Genomic DNA, 17,343 nt, shown 5'->3' on the forward strand with positions numbered 1-17,343 from the left:
ACAATGTTATCTATATGACACACATGAACTAGTACTGCCTAACTGTGAAAAACTTTCAAAATGCTCTGAGCTAAGAGACGGTTTAGAAATCAGTTTGAGCCTAGCTAGGTTTAGCTTTTCAAAAATACCACCAAGGTTAGGGAACAAAGCAAATTTAGTTAATTGGAAAGTTGTTTAAAATTGCATGCCCTATCTGAATCATGAAAGTTTGATTTTGACTAGACTGTCCCTTTAAGCTACATAGAGAAATCGTTAGCTTCTCAGATATTGCCAGTGGTCGTACTCTGATCTCTTGTACTTTATAAACACAATTTATATGCCCTGTCACCTAGTCAAGCGGATAAACACAAAGACACACACCGTCTCTCGCTCAAACACACACATATTACTGTTGCTCTCACATTTTTTTAGTCCTAATGTTGAACAAAGTCCATCTTTTGCTACAATTACGTGACAATGTATGGAGAGGGTGGGGGTTACGTTTGTCTGCTGTAAGGATAGACTCATTTGCAACTTGTCTTTGGCCAAAGGGTTGGAAAAAACATTTCTCATCTGTCTACACATTCTCTTCCTTTGCACAGGGCACAATGTCAAAACAGATCCAAGCTCGCCGGCTGGAGGGAGTAGATGAAAATATCTGGTGAGTGTTTATGTATATAACCTCCCTGTAGGTCTGATAACAGAGATTATATACAGAGCGTAGCTGGCTCAGGAACGTATAGAATCTGTATACCAGGGCATCTCTGTGCTTATTCTTCATAATCCTGAGACCCTCAATCGTTTTGTTCTTTAACAACCTTTAAATGCTACAGTTATGTGGTCCCCATATTTATGTTGTTTTTTAAATTACTGAGTCACTAAAGGTCTCCGTCATTGCAGTGCAGCAAGTGATAAACATAAAAAAAGCAGATTTGTGCTATTTCAGATTCGATGCTCCTTTTGCAAACAAATAACAAAATCACCCATTTCCGGAATTCCCATAGTTACGACACCATGTATAGTAGAACTAAACTGTAAGTCAAAATATCTTTATGTCCACATATATTGTAACTTGCACTTTTATTTAAATATATCCGGTTTTAGAACTATCCGATTGATGGAAACACAGATCGGTTTTGTTAGTGTTTGCAGAACGAACTTCAAATTCTGAAACAATGTACAACTGGTACAAATCCCCAAATCCAGAATTTCAAAATTCAAACTTACTCTGAAATCTGCTCTCCCACTGACATGTATTGTACAATTATGTAGTTTTTGTGTGTCATGCCTGATCTTAGCTTACTATCGATTTACTACACACATAGGTAAAGTGTTACTCGGCAGCTATTGGGCAGGAAGCCCCCCCGGTGATTGGGGTTTACCGGATATGAGGCTTATGATTGGTTAACAGTTCCCTGTGACTTTTATACTAGGCACAGAAACTAGAATGCTGCACTCACAGACAATTAAAGTAAAATATATTTTTTCTTTACAACTAAAGGTGCTGTGAGTAATAGTTGCAGATTCTGAGCTATTTGGAGGAACTGATTTTTCTAATGCATTAGCATTGCATTTGTGCTTTAAAACCATGTATTTTCATAGGGCTATACAAATAAGGAGCAGTTCAAAGATGCACCCCTTGAAAAGCCAGGTAGAATCCATCTTCCTGGTCTCCTCTGCTGTTAAGCATATTGCAGCTGGATGGAAGCAGATAGCATTAAAAGGATAGGAAAGTCAAAATTAGACTTGCATGATTCAGATAGAGCAGGTCTTTTTAAAACACTTAATTTCACTTCTATTTTCAAATGTGCTTCGTTCTCTTGGTATCCCTTGTTGAAAAAGAACATGCACATATCCTACACTAGTGGGAGCCACTTGCTGATTGGTGCCTGCCCACATTTGTTTCTTGTGATTAGCTGACTAGATGTGTTCAGCTAGATGCCAGTAGTGCAATGCTGTTCCTTCAGCAAAAGATAACAAGAGAATGAAGGGCCACAAATAAATTTGTTTTACTCAAGATAGGTCCGTTGAGCACACTTTACTAGAATAATGGTGCTGTACTTCATATGTGCACTATATTTACCCTATTTGTCAGACGCATGTAACATTCAGTTTGAAAAAGTGGAGAGCGAGGTTAAAGGTACTGGAGCGTCACATTTCGGCCATAGGGATTCATATAAACAATTCTGGGGTACATTAGATTATCACTGCTGTGAGAGACAGTGACACGAATGAGGGCTGGATCCGAGAAATGAGAGAGACACAGGCCATCAGAGGACAGACAGACACAGGCCATTATAGGACAGACAGACACAGGCCATCAGAGGACAGACAGACACAGGCCATCAGAGGACAGACAGACACAGGCCATCAGAGGACAGACGGACACAGGCCATCAGAGGACAGACAGACACAGGCCATCAGAGGACAGACAGACACAGACCATCAGAGGGCAGACAGACACAGGCCATCAGAGGGCAGACAGACACAGGCCATCAGAGGACAGACAGACACAGGCCATCAGAGGACAGACAGACACAGGCCATCAGAGGACAGACAGACACAGACCATCAGAGGACAGACAGACACAGGCCATCAGAGGACAGACAGACATAGGCCATCAGAGGACAGACAGACATAGGCCATCAGAGGGCAGACAGACACAGGCCATCAGAGGACAGACAGACACAGGCCATTAGAGGACAGACAGACACAGGCCATCAGAGGACAGACAGACACAGGCCATCAGAGGACAGACAGACACAGGCCATTAGAGGACAGACAGACACAGGCCATTAGAGGACAGACAGACACAGGCCATTAGAGGACAGACAGACATTTGCCATCAGAGGACAGACAGATACAGGCCATTAGAGGACAGACAGACACAGGCCATCAGAGGACAGACAGACACAGGCCATTAGAGGATAGACAGACATTTGCCATCAGAGGACAGACAGATACAGGCCATTAGAGGACAGACAGACACAGGCCATCAGAGGACAGACAGACACAGGCCATTAGAGGACAGACAGACATTTGCCATCAGAGGACAGACAGATACAGGCCATTAGAGGACAGACAGACACAGGCCATCAGAGGACAGACAGATACAGGCCATTAGAGGACAGACAGACAAAGGCCATTAGAGGACAGACAGACATAGGCCATCAGAGGGCAGACAGACACAGGCCATCAGAGGGCAGACAGACACAGGCCATCAGAGGACAGACAGACACAGGCCATCAGAGGGCAGACAGACACAGACCATCAGAGGACAGACAGACACAGACCATCAGAGGACAGACAGACACAGACCATCAGAGGACAGACAGACACAGGCCATCAGAGGACAGACAGACACAGGCCATCAGAGGACAGACAGACACAGACCATCAGAGGACAGACAGACACAGACCATCAGAGGACAGACAGACACAGGCCATCAGAGGACAGACAGACACAGGCCATCAGAGGACAGACAGACACAGGCCATCAGAGGACAGACAGACACAGACCATCAGAGGGCAGACAGACACAGACCATCAGAGGACAGACAGACACAGACCATCAGAGGGCAGACAGACACAGGCCATTAGAGGACAGACAGACACAGACCATCAGAGGGCAGACAGACACAGACCATCAGAGGGCAGACAGACACAGGCCATCAGAGGACAGACAGACATTTGCCATCAGAGGACAGACAGACACAGGCCATCAGAGGACAGACAGACACAGGCCATCAGAGGACAGACAGACACAGGCCATCAGAGGACAGACAGACACAGGCCATCAGAGGACAGACAGACACAGACCATCAGAGGGCAGACAGACACAGGCCATCAGAGGGCAGACAGACACAGGCCATCAGAGGGCAGACAGACACAGACCATCAGAGGACAGACAGACACAGGCCATCAGAGGGCAGACAGACACAGGCCATCAGAGGACAGACAGACACAGACCATCAGAGGACAGAGAGACACAGACCATCAGAGGACAGACAGACACAGACCATCAGAGGACAGACAGACACAGACCATCAGAGGACAGACAGACACAGGCCATCAGAGGACAGACAGACATAGGCCATTAGAGGACAGACAGACACAGGCCATCAGAGGGCAGACAGACACAGACCATCAGAGGACAGACAGACACAGACCATCAGAGGACAGACAGACACAGGCCATCAGAGGACAGACAGACACAGGCCATCAGAGGGCAGACAGACACAGGCCATCAGAGGACAGACAGACACAGGCCATCAGAGGACAGACAGACACAGGCCATCAGAGGACAGACAGACACAGGCCATCAGAGGACAGACAGACACAGGCCATCAGAGGACAGACAGACACAGGCCATCAGAGGGCAGACAGACACAGGCCATCAGAGGGCAGACAGACACAGGCCATTAGAGGACAGACAGACACAGACCATCAGAGGACAGACAGACACAGGCCATCAGAGGGCAGACAGACACAGGCCATCAGAGGACAGACAGACATTTGCCATCAGAGGACAGACAGACACAGGCCATCAGAGGACAGACAGACACAGGCCATCAGAGGACAGACAGACACAGGCCATCAGAGGACAGACAGACACAGGCCATCAGAGGACAGACAGACACAGGCCATCAGAGGACAGACAGACACAGGCCATCAGAGGACAGACAGACACAGGCCATCAGAGGACAGACAGACACAGGCCATCAGAGGACAGACAGACATTTGCCATCAGAGGACAGACAGACACAGGCCATCAGAGGGCAGACAGACACAGGCCATTAGAGGACAGACAGACACAGGCCATTAGAGGACAGACAGACACAGGCCATTAGAGGACAGACAGACACAGGCCATCAGAGGACAGACAGACACAGACCATCAGAGGACAGACAGACACAGGCCATCAGAGGACAGACAGACATTTGCCATCAGAGGACAGACAGACACAGGCCATCAGAGGACAGACAGACACAGGCCATTAGAGGACAGACAGACACAGGCCATTAGAGGACAGACAGACACAGGCCATCAGAGGGCAGACAGACACAGGCCATTAGAGGACAGACAGACACAGGCCATTAGAGGACAGACAGACACAGGCCATCAGAGGACAGACAGACACAGACCATCAGAGGGCAGACAGACACAGGCCATCAGAGGGCAGACAGACACAGGCCATCAGAGGACAGACAGACACAGGCCATCAGAGGACAGACAGACACAGGCCATCAGAGGACAGACAGACACAGACCATCAGAGGACAGACAGACACAGGCCATCAGAGGACAGACAGACATAGGCCATCAGAGGACAGACAGACATAGGCCATCAGAGGGCAGACAGACACAGGCCATCAGAGGACAGACAGACACAGGCCATTAGAGGACAGACAGACACAGGCCATCAGAGGACAGACAGACACAGGCCATCAGAGGACAGACAGACACAGGCCATTAGAGGACAGACAGACACAGGCCATTAGAGGACAGACAGACATTTGCCATCAGAGGACAGACAGATACAGGCCATTAGAGGACAGACAGACACAGGCCATCAGAGGACAGACAGACACAGGCCATTAGAGGATAGACAGACATTTGCCATCAGAGGACAGACAGATACAGGCCATTAGAGGACAGACAGACACAGGCCATCAGAGGACAGACAGATACAGGCCATTAGAGGACAGACAGACACAGGCCATCAGAGGACAGACAGACACAGGCCATTAGAGGACAGACAGACATTTGCCATCAGAGGACAGACAGATACAGGCCATTAGAGGACAGACAGACAAAGGCCATTAGAGGACAGACAGACATAGGCCATCAGAGGGCAGACAGACACAGGCCATCAGAGGGCAGACAGACACAGGCCATCAGAGGACAGACAGACACAGGCCATCAGAGGGCAGACAGACACAGACCATCAGAGGACAGACAGACACAGACCATCAGAGGACAGACAGACACAGACCATCAGAGGACAGACAGACACAGGCCATCAGAGGACAGACAGACACAGGCCATCAGAGGACAGACAGACACAGACCATCAGAGGACAGACAGACACAGACCATCAGAGGACAGACAGACACAGGCCATCAGAGGACAGACAGACACAGGCCATCAGAGGACAGACAGACACAGGCCATCAGAGGACAGACAGACACAGACCATCAGAGGGCAGACAGACACAGACCATCAGAGGACAGACAGACACAGACCATCAGAGGGCAGACAGACACAGGCCATTAGAGGACAGACAGACACAGACCATCAGAGGGCAGACAGACACAGACCATCAGAGGGCAGACAGACACAGGCCATCAGAGGACAGACAGACATTTGCCATCAGAGGACAGACAGACACAGGCCATCAGAGGACAGACAGACACAGGCCATCAGAGGACAGACAGACACAGGCCATCAGAGGACAGACAGACACAGGCCATCAGAGGACAGACAGACACAGACCATCAGAGGGCAGACAGACACAGGCCATCAGAGGGCAGACAGACACAGGCCATCAGAGGGCAGACAGACACAGACCATCAGAGGACAGACAGACACAGGCCATCAGAGGGCAGACAGACACAGGCCATCAGAGGACAGACAGACACAGACCATCAGAGGACAGAGAGACACAGACCATCAGAGGACAGACAGACACAGACCATCAGAGGACAGACAGACACAGACCATCAGAGGACAGACAGACACAGGCCATCAGAGGACAGACAGACATAGGCCATTAGAGGACAGACAGACACAGGCCATCAGAGGGCAGACAGACACAGACCATCAGAGGACAGACAGACACAGACCATCAGAGGACAGACAGACACAGGCCATCAGAGGACAGACAGACACAGACCATCAGAGGACAGACAGACACAGGCCATCAGAGGACAGACAGACACAGGCCATCAGAGGACAGACAGACACAGGCCATCAGAGGACAGACAGACACAGGCCATCAGAGGACAGACAGACACAGACCATCAGAGGACAGACAGACACAGGCCATCAGAGGACAGACAGACATAGGCCATCAGAGGACAGACAGACACAGGCCATTAGAGGACAGACAGACACAGGCCATCAGAGGACAGACAGACACAGGCCATTAGAGGACAGACAGACACAGGCCATTAGAGGACAGACAGACACAGGCCATCAGAGGACAGACAGACACAGGCCATCAGAGGACAGACAGACACAGGCCATTAGAGGACAGACAGACACAGGCCATCAGAGGACAGACAGACACAGGCCATCAGAGGACAGACAGACACAGGCCATCAGAGGGCAGACAGACACAGGCCATCAGAGGGCAGACAGACACAGACCATCAGAGGGCAGACAGACACAGACCATCAGAGGACAGACAGACACAGACCATCAGAGGACAGACAGACACAGGCCATCAGAGGACAGACAGACACAGGCCATCAGAGGACAGACAGACACAGACCATCAGAGGACAGACAGACATAGGCCATCAGAGGACAGACAGACACAGGCCATCAGAGGACAGACAGACATAGGCCATCAGAGGACAGACAGACACAGACCATCAGAGGACAGACAGACACAGGCCATCAGAGGACAGACAGACACAGGCCATCAGAGGACAGACAGACACAGGCCATCAGAGGACAGACAGACACAGGCCATCAGAGGACAGACAGACACAGGCCATCAGAGGACAGACAGACACAGGCCATCAGAGGACAGACAGACACAGGCCATCAGAGGACAGACAGACATTGCCATCAGAGGACAGACAGACACAGGCCATCAGAGGGCAGACAGACACAGGCCATCAGAGGACAGACAGACACAGGCCATCAGAGGACAGACAGACACAGGCCATCAGAGGACAGACAGACACAGGCCATCAGAGGACAGACAGACACAGACCATCAGAGGACAGACAGACACAGGCCATCAGAGGACAGACAGACACAGGCCATCAGAGGACAGACAGACACAGACCATCAGAGGACAGACAGACACAGGCCATCAGAGGACAGACAGACACAGGCCATCAGAGGACAGACAGACACAGGCCATCAGAGGACAGACAGACACAGGCCATCAGAGGACAGACAGACACAGGCCATCAGAGGACAGACAGACACAGGCCATCAGAGGACAGACAGACACAGGCCATCAGAGGACAGACAGACATTTGCCATCAGAGGACAGACAGACATTTGCCATCAGAGGACAGACAGACACAGGCCATCAGAGGACAGACAGACACAGGCCATCAGAGGACAGACAGACACAGGCCATCAGAGGGCAGACAGACACAGACCATCAGAGGGCAGACAGACACAGACCATCAGAGGACAGACAGACACAGGCCATCAGAGGACAGACAGACACAGGCCATCAGAGGACAGACAGACACAGGCCATCAGAGGACAGACAGACACAGGCCATCAGAGGACAGACAGACACAGGCCATCAGAGGACAGACAGACACAGGCCATCAGAGGACAGACAGACACAGGCCATCAGAGGGCAGACAGACACAGGCCATCAGAGGGCAGACAGACACAGGCCATCAGAGGACAGACAGACACAGACCATCAGAGGACAGACAGACACAGGCCATTAGAGGACAGACAGACACAGGCCATTAGAGGACAGACAGACATAGGCCATCAGAGGGCAGACAGACACAGGCCATCAGAGGACAGACAGACACAGGCCATCAGAGGACAGACAGACACAGGCCATCAGAGGACAGACAGACACAGGCCATTAGAGGACAGACAGACACAGAGCATCAGAGGGCAGACAGACACAGGCCATCAGAGGACAGACAGACACAGGCCATCAGAGGGCAGACAGACATAGGCCATCAGAGGACAGACAGACACAGGCCATCAGAGGACAGACAGACACAGGCCATCAGAGGACAGACAGACACAGGCCATCAGAGGACAGACAGACACAGGCCATCAGAGGACAGACAGACACAGGCCATCAGAGGACAGACAGACACAGGCCATCAGAGGACAGACAGACACAGACCATCAGAGGACAGACAGACACAGGCCATCAGAGGACAGACAGACACAGGCCATCAGAGGACAGACAGACACAGGCCATCAGAGGACAGACAGACACAGGCCATCAGAGGACAGACAGACACAGGCCATCAGAGGACAGACAGACACAGGCCATCAGAGGACAGACAGACACAGGCCATCAGAGGACAGACAGACACAGGCCATCAGAGGACAGACAGACACAGGCCATCAGAGGACAGACAGACACAGGCCATCAGAGGACAGACAGACACAGGCCATCAGAGGACAGACAGACACAGGCCATCAGAGGACAGACAGACACAGACCATCAGAGGACAGACAGACACAGACCATCAGAGGACAGACAGACACAGACCATCAGAGGACAGACAGACACAGGCCATCAGAGGACAGACAGACACAGGCCATCAGAGGACAGACAGACACAGGCCATCAGAGGACAGACAGACACAGGCCATCAGAGGACAGACAGACACAGACCATCAGAGGACAGACAGACACAGGCCATCAGAGGACAGACAGACACAGGCCATCAGAGGACAGACAGACACAGGCCATCAGAGGACAGACAGACACAGGCCATCAGAGGACAGACAGACACAGGCCATCAGAGGAGCAGACAGACACAGGCCATCAGAGGACAGACAGACATAGGCCATCAGAGGACAGACAGACACAGGCCATCAGAGGACAGACAGACACAGGCCATCAGAGGACAGACAGACACAGGCCATCAGAGGGCAGACTGACACAGGCCATCAGAGGACAGACAGACACAGGCCATCAGAGGACAGACAGACACAGGACCATCAGAGGACAGACCAGACACAGACCATCAGAGGACAGACAGACACAGGCCATCAGAGGACAGACAGACACAGACCATCAGAGGACAGACAGACACAGGCCATCAGAGGACAGACAGACACAGACATCAGAGGACAGACAGACACAGGCCATCAGAGGGACAGACAGACACAGGCCATCAGAGGGCAGACAGACACAGGCCATCAGAGGACAGACAGACACAGGCCATCAGAGGACAGACAGACACAGGCCATCAGAGGGCAGACAGACATTTGCCATCAGAGGACAGACAGACACAGGCCATCAGAGGACAGACAGACACAGGCCATCAGAGGGCAGACAGACACAGGCCATCAGAGGACAGACAGACACAGGCCATCAGAGGACAGACAGACACAGGCCATCAGAGGGCAGACAGACACAGACCATCAGAGGACAGACAGACACAGACCATCAGAGGACAGACAGACATAGGCCATCAGAGGACAGACAGACACAGGCCATCAGAGGGCAGACAGACACAGGCCATCAGAGGACAGACAGACACAGGCCATCAGAGGACAGACAGGACACAGGCCATCAGAGGACAGACAGACACAGGCCATCAGAGGACAGACAGACACAGGCCATCAGAGGACAGACAGACACAGGCCATCAGAGGACAGACAGACACAGGCCATCAGAGGGCAGACAGACACAGGCCATCAGAGGACAGACAGACACAGGCCATCAGAGGACAGACAGACACAGGCCATTAGAGGACAGACAGACACAGGCCATCAGAGGACAGACAGACACAGGCCATCAGAGGACAGACAGACACAGGCCATCAGAGGACAGACAGACACAGGCCATTAGAGGACAGACAGACACAGACCATCAGAGGACAGACAGACATTTGCCATCAGAGGACAGACAGACACAGGCCATCAGAGGACAGACAGACACAGGCCATCAGCGGACAGACAGACACAGGCCATTAGAGGACAGACAGACACAGACCATCAGAGGACAGACAGACACAGACCATCAGAGGACAGACAGACATAGGCCATCAGAGGACAGACAGACACAGGCCATCAGAGGACAGACAGACACAGGCCATCAGAGGACAGACAGACACAGGCCATCAGAGGACAGACAGACACAGGCCATCAGAGGACAGACAGACACAGGCCATCAGAGGACAGACAGACACAGGCCATCAGAGGACAGACAGACACAGGCCATCAGAGGACAGACAGACACAGGCCATTAGAGGACAGACAGACATTTGCCATCAGAGGACAGACAGACACAGGCCATCAGAGGACAGACAGACACAGGCCATCAGAGGACAGACAGACATTTGCCATCAGAGGACAGACAGACACAGGCCATCAGAGGGCAGACAGACACAGGCCATCAGAGGGCAGACAGACACAGGCCATCAGAGGGCAGACAGACACAGGCCATTAGAGGACAGAAAGACATTTGCCATCAGAGGACAGACAGACACAGGCCATCAGAGGACAGACAGACACAGGCCATTAGAGGACAGACAGACATTTGCCATCAGAGGACAGACAGACACAGGCCATCAGAGGACAAACAGACACAGGCCATCAGAGGACAGACAGACATTTGCCATCAGAGGACAGACAGACACAGACCATCAGAGGACAGACAGACACAGGCCATCAGAGGACAGACAGACACAGACCATCAGAGGACAGACAGACACAGACCATCAGAGGACAGACAGACACAGGCCATCAGAGGGCAGACAGACACAGGCCATCAGAGGACAGACAGACACAGGCCATCAGAGGACAGACAGACACAGACCATCAGAGGACAGACAGACACAGGCCATCAGAGGACAGACAGACACAGGCCATCAGAGGACAGACAGACACAGGCCATCAGAGGGCAGACAGACACAGGCCATCAGAGGACAGACAGACATAGGCCATCAGAGGGCAGACAGACACAGGCCATCAGAGGGCAGACAGACACAGGCCATCAGAGGACAGACAGACACAGGCCATCAGAGGGCAGACAGACACAGACCATTAGAGGGCAGACAGACACAGACCATCAGAGGGCAGACAGACACAGGCCATCAGAGGACAGACAGACACAGGCCATCAGAGGACAGACAGACACAGACCATCAGAGGGCAGACAGACACAGGCCATCAGAGGACAGACAGACACAGGCCATCAGAGGACAGACAGACACAGACCATCAGAGGGCAGACAGACACAGGCCATCAGAGGACAGACAGACACAGGCCATCAGAGGACAGACAGACACAGACCATCAGAGGACAGACAGACATAGGCCATCAGAGGACAGACAGACACAGGCCATCAGAGGACAGACAGACATAGGCCATCAGAGGGCAGACAGACACAGGCCATCAGAGGGCAGACAGACACAGACCATCAGAGGACAGACAGACACAGACCATCAGAGGGCAGACAGACACAGACCATCAGAGGGCAGACAGACACAGGCCATCAGAGGACAGACAGACACAGGCCATCAGAGGACAGACAGACACAGGCCATCAGAGGGCAGACAGACACAGGCCATCAGAGGACAGACAGACACAGGCCATCAGAGGACAGACAGACACAGGCCATCAGAGGACAGACAGACACAGGCCATCAGAGGACAGACAGACACAGGCCATCAGAGGACAGACAGACACAGGCCATCAGAGGACAGACAGACACAGGCCATCAGAGGACAGACAGACACAGGCCATCAGAGGACAGACAGACATAGGCCATCAGAGGACAGACAGACACAGGCCATCAGAGGACAGACAGACACAGGCCATCAGAGGACAGACAGACACAGGCCATCAGAGGACAGACAGACACAGGCCATCAGAGGACAGACAGACATAGGCCATCAGAGGGCAGACAGACACAGACCATCAGAGGACAGACAGACACAGGCCATCAGAGGACAGACAGACACAGGCCATCAGAGGACAGACAGACACAGGCCATCAGAGGACAGACAGACACAGGCCATCAGAGGACAGACAGACATAGGATGGGACTGACAAAAGACTAACAGCTGGTTTGCTTTGTTTGCAGGGTTGAATTTGTTAGCCTCGCTGATGAATATAAAACGGTGAATCTCGGCCAAGGATTCCCTAATTTCTCTCCTCCAACCTACGTGAAGGAAGCTTTTTCCAAAGCTATTACTGGAGAGAACTCTGTGCTGAACCAGTACACAAGAGCCTTTGTAAGTGCTTAAGATTTACACTTATGGAAAATAGTTTAAAGAAATATTTGTTTATATATGCACAATAGATAAATATAAATATTTACATGTACACACATTTCACATATGTACAGTATATATATATCAGCAATTATACGCTGCATTACAGATATCTGCATGCAAACACATATAAAACATGCACAAACATACAAAACGTCCGCATGCACACACATACAAAACGTCCGCATGCACAAACATACAAAATGTCCGCATGCACACACATACAAAACGTCCGCATGCACAAACATACAAAACGTCCGCATGCACACACATACAAAACGTCCGCATGCACAAACATACAAAACGTCCACATGCACACACATACAAAACATCCGCATGCACACACATACAAAACGTCCGCATGCACACACATACAAAACATCCGCATGCACAAACATACAAAACGTCCGCATGCACAAACATACAAAACGTCCGCATGCACACACATACAAAACATCCGCATGCACAAACATACAAACGTCTGCATGCACACACATACAAAACATCTGCATGCATAAACATACAAAACGTCCGCATGCACAAACATTCCAAACATCCGCATGCACACACATACAAAACATCCGCATGCACACACATACAAAACGTCCGCATGCACAAACATTCAAAACGTCCTCATGCACTCACATATAAAACATCCGCATGCACAAACATACAAAACATCTGCATGCACACACATACAAAACGTCTGCATGCACAAACATACAAAATGTCTGCATGCACAAACATTCCAAACGTCTGCATGCACAAACATACAAAACGTCTGCATGCACAAACATACAAAACGTCCGCATGCACACACATACAAAACGTCCGCATGCACACACATACAAAACGTCCGCATGCACACACATACAAAACGTCCGCATGCACACACATACAAAACGTCCGCATGCACACACATACAAAACGTCTGCATGCACACACATACAAAACGTCTGCATGCACACACATACAAAACGTCCGCATGCACAAACATACAAAACATCCGCATGCACATACAAAACATCCGCAAATGTCCGCATGCACAAACATACAAAACGTCCGCATGCACAAACATACAAAACATCCGCATGCACAAACATACAAAACATCTGCATGCACAAACATACAAAATGTCCGCATGCACACACATACAAAATGCCTGCATGCACACACATACAAAACGTTCGTATTGACACACATACAAAACGTCCCACATGCACAAACATACAAAACATCCGCATGCACAAACATAAAAAACGTCCCCATGCACAAACATACAAAACGTCCCCATGCACAAACATACAAAACGTCCCCATGCACAAACATACAAAACATCCTCATGCACTCACATATAAAACATCCGCATGCACAAACATACAAAACGTCACCATGCACAAACATACAAAACATCCTCATGCACTCACATATAAAACGTCTGCATGCACACACATACAAAACATCCGCATGCACAAACATACAAAACATCCGCATGCACAAACATACAAAACATCCGCATGCACAAACATACAAAACATCCGCATGCACAAACATACAAAACATCCTCATGCACTCACATATAAAACGTCTGCATGCACACACATACAAAACATCCGCATGCACACACATACAAAACATCCGCATGCACAAACATACAAAACATCCGCATGCACAAACATACAAAACATCCGCATGCACAAACATACAAAACATCCTCATGCACTCACATATAAAACGTCTGCATGCACACACATACAAAACATCCGCATGCACAAACATACAAAACATCTGCATGCACAAACATACAAAATGCCTGCATGCACACACATACAAAACGTCCGTATTGACACACATACAAAACGTCCCACATGCACATACATACAAAACGTCCCCATGCACAAACATACAAAACATCCTCATGCACTCACATATAAAACGTCTGCATGCACACACATACAAAACATCCGCATGCACAAACATACAAAACATCTGCATGCACAAACATACAAAATGCCTGCATGCACACACATACAAAACGTCCGTATTGACACACATACAAAACGTCCCACATGCACATACATACAAAACGTCCCCATGCACAAACATACAAAACATCCTCATGCACTCACATATAAAACGTCTGCATGCACACACATACAAAACATCCGCATGCACAAACATACAAAACATCTGCATGCACAAACATACAAAATGCCTGCATGCACACACATACAAAACGTCCGTATTGACACACATACAAAACGTCCCACATGCACATACATACAAAACGTCCCCATGCACTCACATATAAAACGTCTGCATGCACACACATACAAAACATCCTCATGCACACACATACAAAATGTGTTGTTTTATAAATACACAGTGTATATCAGCAACAGATTGTCAGACACAATAAAAATATTTATGTAATTTACAGCTGCTATTTTTGTACGATTTACAATATTTTGCAGCTCATGAACAGTTCAGGGCCACAGTCTTCTTTGGTTTAGCCATTTATTGACAACTGTAAATGAGGTTATGGTCTAAGCTGAGCAATTACTGGGTGTAACATGTTGCAGGGTTGGGTAAATGTGACCATAGTTAAGCATGATCCAAAGTCAGGCCAAGTAAATAGTGAATTTGTCTTGCAAAGTTGTTTTATTTTCTGTAATTAAACACTTTATGGTTGCGTTTGGAATTTATTGTCAGTGACATTCAGGTTGTAATTATTAGTGTGTGTGTAAATGTATATGTGCATATGTGTATATAGGCTCATCTTCCTTGCACATCGCTCTTCATCTGCCGCACCTCTCTGCCAATCCCTTCACTGGCTTCCTCTTGCCTCCAGGATTAAACACAAAATTCTCACTCTGACAAACAAAGCCCTCAACTGCACTGCTCCCCTCTATATCTAAGACCTTGTCTACAGATACTCTCCCTCCCGTCCCCTTCGCTCTGCTCATGATCTCCTCCTCTCTTACCACCTCCTCACATTCCCGTCTACAAGATTTCTCCAGACTGGCTCCCATCTTATGGAACTCTCTGCTTCGCTCCACAAGAATCTCCCCTAGCTTTAAAAGCTTGAAGTGCTCCGTGAAGACTCTACTATTCAGGGATGCTTACAACCTACAGTAACCTTCCTATCTCCACTGCTCTGCTCTCCCCTAAAACCCCATAGCATGTAAGCCTATGAGCCCAGCTGTTTGTAGTCCACCTTCATAAGAGCCGACTACAACAGTGCAACTCTCTGCAGGGCCCTCTACCCATTTGATCCCTGTAATCATTTTTTATATACCACCTATGTTCATAGCGCTGCGGAACCTGTTGGCGCTCTACAAATACCTGATAATAATAATGTATGAGAGTGTGTGTGTATATATATATATATATATATATACACACAGTATATACAGGGCTTTTTGTGGGGGTACTCATATATATGTAGTAACAAGGGAGAGCACTCTCACTCAGTATATCAACTGCCAGGGTGCTAGTGTAATTAAATATAGCTGAACACAAAACTGGCACTCGCTGGTCTTTCCAAAAAATCTTTTACTGTGAAAGTAGTGACGTTTCGGGACAAAAGGGGATACTTTGTCCCCGAAACATCACTACTTTCACAGTAAAAGATTTTTTGGAAAGACCAGCGAGTGCCAGTTTTGTGTACATATATATATATATATATATATATATATATATATATATATATAAAAAAATATATAAATGTGTGTATATATATATATATATATATATATTTATATATATTGATACAAAAGGAAGTATGTGTGAACACACAAACAAGATAAACTGCGCATACTAAAACAAGTAATACAAAATAAATAAATGTTAATGAACGCGGTATTAGTGATTAAATATCAGTCTTATCTGGAAAAACAGTGTTCCAATCTTCTATAGATCTGAGGAGACACGGCAGCTTATTGGTAAATCCCCCTGTACCAACTCCGGAGTTCTAAAGTAAAACGTATCCAAATCTAAAAAAATAAGCGCACAAAGAATCTCCTCATAGTGCAGTCTGTTTTAATGACAATGAATACATAAAAAAAAATTCTCCCACAAACACCTCTTAAAGGTTGGTACTCACACAGAAACCTCAATCAATATGAGGTAAGGTATATACGTGATACACCACAAAGGGTGAAACAAGATGTCCCACTTAGCATA

The 17,343-nt window shown here is 48.8% G+C and overlaps 1 protein-coding gene across 1 annotated transcript in view; it reads left to right on the forward strand.

Moving 5' to 3' along the window:
• Positions 1-356: 356 nt before the first annotated feature.
• The window catches only part of LOC128642702 (uncharacterized), a 282,968-nt gene continuing 265,981 nt past the window's right edge, over positions 357-17,343 (forward strand). Inside the window, exons 1-3 of the mRNA XM_053695480.1 lie at positions 357-491; positions 582-640; positions 12,969-13,119. Coding sequence (XP_053551455.1) covers positions 417-491; positions 582-640; positions 12,969-13,119 — 285 coding nt within the window. The 5' untranslated portion in view covers positions 357-416. The remainder of the gene's footprint in view (positions 492-581; positions 641-12,968; positions 13,120-17,343) is intronic.

The sequence above is a fragment of the Bombina bombina genome, chromosome 12 (assembly GCF_027579735.1).
Source record: "Bombina bombina isolate aBomBom1 chromosome 12, aBomBom1.pri, whole genome shotgun sequence".
NCBI classification, from domain to species: domain Eukaryota; kingdom Metazoa; phylum Chordata; class Amphibia; order Anura; family Bombinatoridae; genus Bombina; species Bombina bombina.